The sequence below is a fragment of the Nestor notabilis genome, unplaced genomic scaffold, assembly GCF_000696875.1.
Source record: "Nestor notabilis isolate BGI_N333 unplaced genomic scaffold, ASM69687v1 scaffold5484, whole genome shotgun sequence".
NCBI lineage: Eukaryota > Metazoa > Chordata > Aves > Psittaciformes > Psittacidae > Nestor > Nestor notabilis.
In genome coordinates, this window is record NW_009925947.1 from 24,244 (window position 1) to 35,090 (window position 10,847).

At 33.2% G+C, this 10,847-nt stretch overlaps 1 protein-coding gene across 1 annotated transcript in view; it reads left to right on the forward strand.

Moving 5' to 3' along the window:
• Positions 1-7,622, forward strand: part of LOC104404761 (low-density lipoprotein receptor-related protein 1B-like) — a gene marked incomplete at its 5' end in the record, with an annotated part of 9,477 nt that extends 1,855 nt beyond the window's left edge. The window contains 4 exons of the mRNA XM_010013282.1: positions 523-613; positions 3,240-3,384; positions 4,416-4,514; positions 6,976-7,622. Coding sequence (XP_010011584.1) covers positions 523-613; positions 3,240-3,384; positions 4,416-4,514; positions 6,976-7,116 — 476 coding nt within the window. The remainder of the gene's footprint in view (positions 1-522; positions 614-3,239; positions 3,385-4,415; positions 4,515-6,975) is intronic.
• Positions 7,623-10,847: the final 3,225 nt, after the last annotated feature.

Here is a 10,847-nt window from a genome sequence, read left to right on the forward strand (position 1 = left end):
CCAACCATGTAGAAATGTATATTGCTTATTAGTTTTCATTTTCCCACAAATAAAAGTAATAAATACACATCCATGCTAATAATGGAATTCTTTAATCACAGCCATACCTACTGAATATTTTCAATTAGTAGTTCTGTGACTTAAATAAACTACTGAAGATGACGGTGACAGTTAAAGTCAGTGGCCATGCCACTCCTAATTTTTCAGCAATTCCACATACCTTTATGCGGTATCGCTGCAAATGAGGGCAGCATGTTACTTATTTTATTATTAGTGCGAAGTATATTGGTATCCAGACTTGTTGATAAAAATACTTGTATGTACACCATTATCTGTAATGATTTCTTTCTTACTATTCATAAATGTTAAAATTTCAAATCTGTGAAGCTCATCACATGAAATTACACTTGTTGGTAAGGGGATTTTTTTTTTTTTAATTACTAATTTAACTGTTTTACACATGTGAAGAAATTATTAGATATAGCTATGAGTATTCAATGATGTTTCTTTTTCCTGGTTTAGGAAGCATTGCAATCATTGTTCCTCTTGTTTTACTGGTGACTTTGGTCACTACTCTGGTAATTGGATTATTTCTTTGCAAAAGGAAACGAAGGTAAGTAATTTTATATTGATGTATGAAGTAAAAAAGTAAATATTTAAAGTAGGTGCATCTTTTCGCTATAAAAAGTTCACTTCATGTATGTTGAGGAGAGATTTTTAAAAAGTGCCACAACAAAGAGCCCAAAACTTTTTTCTGGATGCAGTGAGTTAGTTATGTTTTGGTTCTTTCTGGAACAATTGTGTCTATTATTTATACTTGTATTCCACATACTCTAGGTAAGAAAATGTAGTTCTGTTCTTATCCAGTTTGTTCAATCCCATCAAGGCTATATAAGTGTTAGTAATTTTACCTGGAGACTTAGTGAACTTAGTAAACAGAATTAATGTATTTCATTGGAAATCACTTAATTAATATTATTCATTTCTATAAATACTTTCACATAGAGCCTATGTAGGATTTCCAGTTTCTAGTTCCAGTTCACTTCAATGTATTTACTTTGATTAGTTCTTTTCAATTTTATATGTTATAGTGAGTGAAGATGTAAATAATGTTAAAAATACCTATTGTAGAGTCCCAAGCCAAGTTACTCTATTTCTTCATGATCTTGCATAAGAAGCCAAATGCCAGCACTGAACAGCATATCTTTCTCTCTCTTGAAGTTGTCTTAAAGTTGATAATGAATTTGCGGAGTGTAGTAGACATTTTGACTTCAACCATTTCTTCAAAGGTCATGTTGGGTGGCAGGGAAATCAAGTGTTTCTACTGTATGCAGACACCTGAGAGAGCTGCTAACTTTCTTGTGTTTAGAGAAACAAGAAGGTGATGATAGTGACGATGCAGATTTAACGAGGGAAGATTCCTGTTAATAAGGACATGGCCAAGTAGGGAAGACCTGGAGTGCAAATCAGACAGAAACCATTTATTTTAGGCCTGTAGCTGGGCTGCTGGTTGATCATGAGTGGCTGTCTTCATTTCTCATGGGGCTTCTTACCGCACCTCTGAAACCAAGATAATGTCTTCTTTTCTGAAATCCTTTAGAAATATGTGCTCAATCTTCTGTTTCCACAAATGCAGCCATTTATGATACTATTTCAGTCCTCAACACTAAAAGAATCTTTTAAGTTACTATCATCTAGCATCATACATAGCATCTGCCCTGCAAAATCTGGTGCTAGCTAGTAAGCATTAATTTTTAAATCCTTTTTGAAAAGCCAACAAGACAAATTACTGTTAGTAACAATGACCCTACCAAGCTCCATGGATATCATTACATGCTACTGTACCAAAAAATCAAGTTCAGTGATAGCCAAATCCTGAAAATCAGTTGCTAATCTGTAAATGTTTTAAGTTACTGAGAATAACTTGTTAAATAATAGTTCTTCACTAGAGAAATACAACTAACCTCAATAAAGAACTTTTTTTTTTTTCCTTAAAACTATACCAAAAAATGTATTTTTGAGCAGGGTTTTTTTTTGTTTCTTCAGAGAAAACTACCAAGTATTAAAGTAGATATAGATGTTCAAGACTTCTATGCTACAGATAAGTGCTTATTTTAGTAAATATTTTTTTTATGCCATTTCCAAAAAATCCTATAATGTATTGGATTTGAGACACTGACTGCATCTTTCTCAACCATACAAGACGACTCTACTATTATTGTCCTGGCTGTGACCTCCCTGTTATTCCCTTGTAATTCTAGAGAACATAACTGCTTTGGGAAAAATTACCCTTTTGAGGTTATTTCAATTGCTCAGACTAAAATCACCTCATTAACTGAAAGGAATGAATTCAGTGACTAAAACAGTTCAACTGAGTGGCTTATTGATATCTAATTCAAGGTTAAATTTAAGATGCTATATTTTATTAAAGTTTGAAAAAAATCAAGTTGAGCTTTCCAATAACTACTGGCATGAAGTTACTCCTGGGGAGATTCCTACTGGACACAAGAGGAAAATTTTTTACAATGAGAACAACCAGTCATTGGAATAATCTCCCCAGGGAAGTGGTTCCCCACTTGGATTCCCCAATGTCAGACGTTTTAAAGATTCAGCTGGATAGGGTACTGGGGCATCTAGTCTAAGTCATGCTTTGCCTGGAAAGGTTGGACCAGATGATCCTTGAGGTCCCTTTCAACTTGGTATTCTGTGATTCTGTGTGAATACAAACTGGAACTACGAGAAGTCTGTGATTTTTAATGCACTGTAATGAAACCATTTGCTTGTCATCAGATTACAACTGACTTTGGGAAGCTTGTTTCAAATGGAAGTGAAATGAAGGAGCAAGGGACTCATGTTCACTCCATCTTCATGACTGCAGGAAATCTGCAATGAATTTGCAAGGCTTTCGTTGGGAAGTGGGGGAAGTCTGGAAATAATAGGAGGAAGTCAGGGTTATAGACAATGAATTAGCACTTTGTATGAATTCATACCACTACTGCCAAACTGAGAAAAACAATAAAAATTACTTCCAGTTTATGAGATATCTACACATAGAGTGCCAGTTTTTTTGAAAAAGGAAGAATTTTCTGATTGTCTCTGCAGGAAACACTTTTTCATCCTGTTGGACTTAATGATTAAGGAGTAATAAAATCAAATTTGTACTCTTTAAGGATGAAGGATCCAAGAAATAACTTGAAAAGTCACTGGCTTCTTTCTTTGTGTGTGTTTATGCATTACAGGACAAAAACCATCAGAAGACAACCCATTATAAATGGAGGAATCAATGTAGAAATTGGCAATCCATCATATAACATGTATGAGGTGGGCCATGATCACACTGAAGGTGGTCTTTTAGCTTCAGATTTTACTGTAAATGCAGAAAAGGTAATTTTTTTTTTCTTTTTTTCTGGTGGCAAAACCACTATTTACTTTATATCTTGCAAAGGCTTTGACATTTTTAAATGTAAGTAGTAGAAACATAAAATAAAGACATTTAGATTTAGTTAATGAGTATAAAGACAAGTCAGATTTCATTAGAATAAATGTCATGTATATATTAACAGCTGTTTTGCAGTCTGATGCTTGCTGATGGACATTTTTCCTACTGCCTGTATTTTTCCAAAGTAGAGTTAGAACTAAACTATGAAATGAGTTTTTGTCATAGACACCTTGCCTTAAGTTGCCAAATTGCAACCTATTGTTTTAGTCTAGTTGCAAATACTGAATGGAAATATGTTATTGTACAGTCTACCATTTGAAGTGTGAAGGTGTATGCATACATATGAGACTAACTTATTTCATATATGAAAAATTCTAAAGGCATAAAGAATTCAAAGTCCAGGCTAGATAGATAGATTAAATGTTTACTCAAAGCTAGTAAGTATTATCATTTTCTTGTAAAAGATGCTGTCACTTCTGCAGCACCACTCTTCAGTGATTGAACTCTGAGTGATGTGACATGGGATGAACAGGGTAATGCTGCGATAGTCTTTCCTAGACCTCCGTAATCAGACGTATGCCAAAGGGCAGCCATCATTCTGTGGCATTTCTGACAAAGCAATAACCAGATTACTGATAGCTCTAGGAATGTCATTCCTGAATCACATAGTCTGTGTGCTGAATACAAGAAGTAAGCTGGAAATGGAGTTACTCACTGGAGGAAGAGTAACTGAACCAATGCTTATTGTGAAGTCTGGCTCTAATCCTTAATGGAAAATGATTTTAAAATGCTGAAGTTTATTCTCCTATTGAATGTAAGAATTTTTCATGCTGAAAAATACCTGTAACTAGATTTTTTTTTTTTACGTCTAGATCACTAAGGTCTTTAATCAATGCACTGTTTATTTAACAGTGTTGATAAGTACACAGGGAAGATGCTTTATCAGCACAGAAACTAAAATTTTCTATTTATACAGGCCAGATACATAGGGGGAGGGCCCACTGCATTCAAGCTTCCCCACACAGCTCCGTCAATCTACCTAAACTCTGACTTGAAAGGACCACTGTCAACAGGGGTGAGAAATGATGATTCAAATCCATTTCATTCCACCACAGCCCCTTTCTAAAGAAAGTTTGTCTTTCATTTTTTAAATAAGAGGCATTTTCTGTTTGGTTTTAGTTTGGTTTTCTTCTATTAATGGAGAATGACAGTCATTAATACTCTTTCTATTTGAAATAAAGGGTTCCTCTCTGCATCCAAAATTTCACCTGTAGTCATGATTTTAACATAATCTAAAACTGCAAATGAGTCTTTGCAAATGAATGCAAAATCTGTAACCAATGTGGTGCTTTTCCATAGCATTATATAAGTTTAACATAGCATTCACAGCCATGTATCTTGATACATTTGCAATTTATATGTAATTACAGGCATTTAGTAAAATTTATCAAACTGAAAGAAGTTCCCAGATTAATGAGAACAAGTGCTTTTATTTTAAAGAAACTTCATACAAACTAAAATGAACAATTTCCTTTAGTATTTGCAGTGCTTTTTTTGATTGTTCAGCTTTCAATCAATTTTTATTAGTTACTTTAAAACATCACATTTTGACTACAATTTAGCATGATGTTTGCAAACATTGAAATTTAAAGTACTAAAAAGGGACATCAATATGACTTTTTTTTCATGTGCTTCAATATATATATATTCATCGTTTGTGCCATTTGCATTCTTGCATGGTTGAAATATACTGTATTTGGAAGTTTAGCAATTTGTATAGGGTATGAAAGCTAGAATATATGCCCATCTCTAACATTAACTCTTTCAGTTAATGGAAGTCGTTTCAGTTACATTCTGTACTTCACCACCCTGCAATATGCTATCATTACCCACTCAAAGAGGTATCATGAGGCAGAGCCTACTATTATATATAATATTAATAACTGTATAAGGCACTATATAGATGCCAAGTGTCTCTGTTCTGTTGTGGTTATTATCCTTAATAATAATTGTCAATGAAATAAGAAGTCCTATCAATTGAAATAAAACTAAATTTCTGTTTATAATCATTACAACAAATGTAAAGATCTCTAATTCAGTTGGGACAGACAGGTATCACTGAGTGTTTGCTCACATAAATTACTACAGCAGTTGATTAAATATTTATGTTTCATTAATACAAAAGAGTAGCTCCTATTTTTTTTTTAATTTTTTTTTTTTTTAATGTGACTCATATTTTTCTCTTTTCCTGCCTCTGTTCCAGGGAGGTGTGAAACTAACTTTTAACTAACTGAGTAGCTGCCATAGATAGCCAGCCTAAGGAGTATCTGAATCCTGGGCCGAGAAACATTATTGATTAACAGAGAAAGGAAGAACTAGATTCTAGACATCATTCATTACTTGTTACCCAGGATGTACTCAGGATATTTGCATGTCAAGAAAACCTATCCGTTTCTGGTTTGGGTAGTTTAAAGTTTAATCACTTGCTATGTAAACCAGACAAATTAATTTACCTACTTTGTAGCTTACTTGTGTTCCACTCAGTATTTGTGTAAGCAAAGCTGTGCTGTTTAGTTAGTTGTAGGAAAGGAAGATTTTGAATACAGGATGTCTTTTCCAGTTATTATAGGTAAAAAGTTGAACATCTAGTTGGATAGCAAAGGTCTTCTAGGAGACTACAAAGGCACAAAGTATGAAGGAACTGGTGAAGACATTGATAAGATAAACCTGGGATAGTACTTTATCCTTAGCATGAGTGATAGGAGAGTAAGTTTTCATCCATGTTATATGCATCCTTCTGTGCTGTAAGACTCAGGAGATTTCTCATATACTGAAGTACTTTGCAAAATTAAAAATGGACTTGCCCTATACTGAAGTTACATTAATTACAATAGATTTTTTATTAAAGTCCAAACTACCAAAATTGTTGAGAAAATATTTCTCCATCTGTAACTACTATGATATATTAACAATTATGCTGGTTTATTATTAAAGTTAAATTTACATTATGGAAGTATTTAATTTTTGGTCAAATCATGTTGTATATTTGGGCCACAGAATTCGAAAACATGGTCAGCTCTTGATGGGATGCTGATGTCTTAGAACAGGTAATATATGGAAACTGTCATTTGCAGTTTTCTACTGTTAAACTTGTCACATGGTCTCACAGTGCACCTTCTCTATAAACTTCTTCATACCTATTCTGAAATCTTCCCGTGTAATAAGGTGGACAAGTCAACGTCAGAGACATTTTTCAAGGTTTTTGTCTTAATTTTCATCATTGTTTTTTATGGTTTGAATATCATAATATGCTGCATGTCATGTCATTGATTCTTTTAATAGCATGTCTCATCCTGAATTTAATTTTTAACTAAATAATTAACTCATCAGGTTTGCAGAAGTCCAGGTATCTATCAAATATGTCCAATTATATTTTACATGTATTTGGTCTTGCTTTAACAAACCCATTTCCATTTCCATAAACATTTATTTTGGTTTAATCTGACTGTTCTGATGTATGCTTAATTTCTCTGCAGCCAACAAATTACGCCAATCCAGTATATGCAAAGTTATACATGGATGGACAAAACTGTCGAAACTCCTTAGCAAGTGTTGATGAAAGAAGAGAACTCCTTCCAAAGAAAATAGATATTGGGATAAGGGAGACTGTGGCATAATCTGCTATTACCTTTTATACTCTGTATAAATGTATAAAATATAAGGATTACTTTTCTATGTACCAACAGTATTATAATTGTTTCAGCATCAGCATTACCTCTGTTTTTTGTTTGGTTGATTGTTTTCTGGGTCTTTCTTTTGCTGATGACTTTTGACTGACCATTTGTAAGGTATTTTTATGAAAAGAAACTGCACTACGGTACAATTTACAACAATGCTGCTGAAATAACACACCTTTAAATTTGTTAAAATTGCAAACAACATACTCGTTTGTAGTGTGAAAATGAGCAATCTATTTTCTATGAACTTTTTTGGTTCTACTTAATTGATGAAGATGGTATCTGCACTATTTCATTATGTAGTCTGGAAGCTGTAGTACAGTATGTAATTTTGTTTGTTTTAAATGGTGAAAGAATGATTGAATGGTCTACTCTCTTCTTTGTGCCCATTCATGATCATGATAAAGCTAGGTAACTTTTCACAAACAAACATAACTTGCTTTTAAGTTAGCTTTAGGTTGCCAAGAAGTAAACAAGATGATAGAAATGAAACATCTAATGATCTGCATGAACACAATGATTATGTTTCAAAAATTCAGTGACTGTACATGATATACTAAACATATATACCATGTAAACAAGCTTTGTATTTATTAAAACCTTATAGAACATAGTAACGTTATATCTTGGAAGCTGAAACCTTACTTGCTGTGGGACAAAGCATACGAACACCAACAGTCCTGTAGGACAGTAGCCACCCTAGAGCACAAGAGGACATTGCATACGCATGCATTATATGTTTATTCACTTAATCATACTCATTACTTATGGATTAATATTTCACCAACACATACCAAGCAGTAGGGAACAAACCAAACCCCAAATCTTAAGCACACACAGATGATCACAGCGTTCAGTTTTGACAGTCACAGAAAAGTCATACTCGTGATACTGAAGAATAAAAGAACACAGCAGTTTCTTTAAATGAAGATAAACTGTGATACTGCAGAGTTAAAACATAACCAAATTACATATTAGGGAAACCTTACCGAAGACCAAGTTTCAATATTCTGGGTTAAATATCAAAATCCAATTATCAAAAGTGAAAAGCATCAGTATCAGTTTCCAGCACTTGCTCTGACCTGGTCTGCTTTCTGTTGTTGCTAAGAGAAAAAATCTGATTCACCTTTTTTTTAATTTTAATGGAAATAAAGAATACTATTTGTTTCAGGTTTGAACTGAATCAAAGTATTTTATACATAACTTTAAAGGCACAAAAGACGTATTCACATATATGTAGTGGAGGACTCTTCGTTTCCTCTGCAAGACATGACTGAATTTTAGCTATCATAATATATTAACCTAACAGATTAAATATGTTTGTGGTTGCTCTTTATTCCCTTTGTACAAGCATTACAAAAATAACTGCTGTTTTATAAAAGATTTTTGTTGTACTATTGTGCATGCATACTACCTATTTCTAAACTTTGCCATATTGAGGCCTTTATAAAACTCTTGATTTATGTAATACTAGTGCAATTCTGCTTGAACAATGTTATGCATATCATAAACTTTTTCAGGTTCTTGTTTAAGTACATTTTTTTAAATTGAACAGTATTTTTCATTTTGGTTATAATAGTCATTTTGCCTATGTTTCTACAATGAAGTGTTAAATACTTTATAAAAAAATTGTTGACTGATTTATTTAAATGAAAATCTACATACTTAATTCAGTGTGTTGACTAATTTTTAAATCTAACGTATAAAATGAAAACTAAAGAAAAGCAAATTGAAGGGAAAGGACATTACTTTGTATAAATGCCTAAATTTTTTTTTTAATGACAATTTTTGCTTTTTATACAACTTCTATTTAAATGTTTTTGCAGTTCTGCACATTTGGATAACTTAGGTGTATAGCTGTATATTATGTAAATAGAATTTTAAAACAATTTCATTTTCTATAAAAATACTGTATTAAATAGTTTCATACCATACAGGTATGATTCCATAGGATCTGCCTTTGTTCTACTGACCATCAGAAATGGATTTGGCCCCCAATTTTTGCATAATTCCAGTTGTTATGAGGTGTATGTAGTTGGGCTTTTCAGAAACATTACTGTTTGTTTTGTGGCAGAGAATCTCGTATCTTTAATACTCAGGTAGTACTAAACTTTAATTAGTGGCTATACAAGTAGCCTGAGTTTGAATCATGAACTCTTATATGGACCAGATGGAAGTTATTTATTGTGATGTCTCATGTTCCCTTTTTGTGAGATACTTTTATTTACTTCACGCTTGCTTAAGAGTAAATTACTTTTTAAAACATTATTTATTTTCTTAGAAATACGCAGTTGATATCAGTGGAACTATTAGATATGGGATATTAGGTCAGAACTTGGTCTTAATTTTATAGGCAGAGTTTTGATGGAAGATACTGAGCTGTACCACTGCCATGCCTTAAAGATCTTTAAATCGCACATTGGTATAGTAATCCCCAATTGAATTGGTTGGTTGGTTGGTTTTTACTTTACCAAGGTTCTCCACAGGAACTGTTCCTCACAATCCTTCATCAGCCCTAGAATCTCCAGGTTCTGTGGCTGTGCACACAAGGAGCTGGAGGAGGGAAGAATTGCGAACTTGATCAATAACCTATATGTGCATCCTCATAAGCTCAGTAAAATAATTTTGGGCAGGAATTTCTATAAACTTTTACAAGGAACAACTAAAATTTTTAACTTTCTACTTTTTCACAGCCTTCTTGTTGATACTAATACCAGAGATTTGTATGTGGTTTAAGTTGACATGAGCCTAGAAGAAAAGAAATGGATAAATGCGCCTGTATCACTGATTAAAACATCCGTCTCTTCAGGGTATAGTTGCAAGGCTTTTTCTGGTTGCTTTCTTGAAGATACTAATGGTTTTTCATGTGAAATGCCAGTAGTGTACTATTTCACTGAATTCATCAGGGTAAAATTTTTCTTCCACGGTACTAGTAATTTTTGTTAGCAATGTGAAGCAGTTTGTGGGGTCCATAAATACCAGGTATTAAAATTATTCAGGGAAATAGAACTTCTGATAATCTAACCCCGAAATACACTGTTAATTTACTTTTTACTCTCAGGCTAAGGAATGGTTCCAGGTTCATGGGTGGCGACCATACAGCTCTATGTCTCTTACTTTCATTACCCATATTTCGATTCAAAAGAAAAAAAAAAAATACATGTAACATTGAAGGGTGACATGATGTGCTCCACTACAAAGTAGGTTCTTAAATTCTTTGATGAATGGAGAATTTTTATGCATAACATATGAAAAAAGGCATTTGTGCCAAACTTTATGTAATTGTGCCTAATTGATTTTTGTCTTCCTCAGAGGTTATACTGGACTATTCACATGTAACAACAGTGCATTGGAGTCTCTGTCTTGTGATAGGCCTCTTGTTCTATGCAACAGTTTGCATAAACTCTAAATTATGACAATAAAAATTCAGAATGACAGATTGGGATGGATGATGCTCTTGCTACTTTGATTAGTCATTCCGCACAACTAAGATTGACAACATGAAAACAATCCTGTTGATAAATACAGTAGGAAGTGCATTTGAGAATATTTCTTTTGATGTGCATTTTTTAATTGGTGTTTCATTTCCAAGACAGTCATGGCATTTGATGTTTCTAGAAGGAAAGTTCTATTGTGGAATGCCTTTAAATCTTCTACCATATAATTATAAT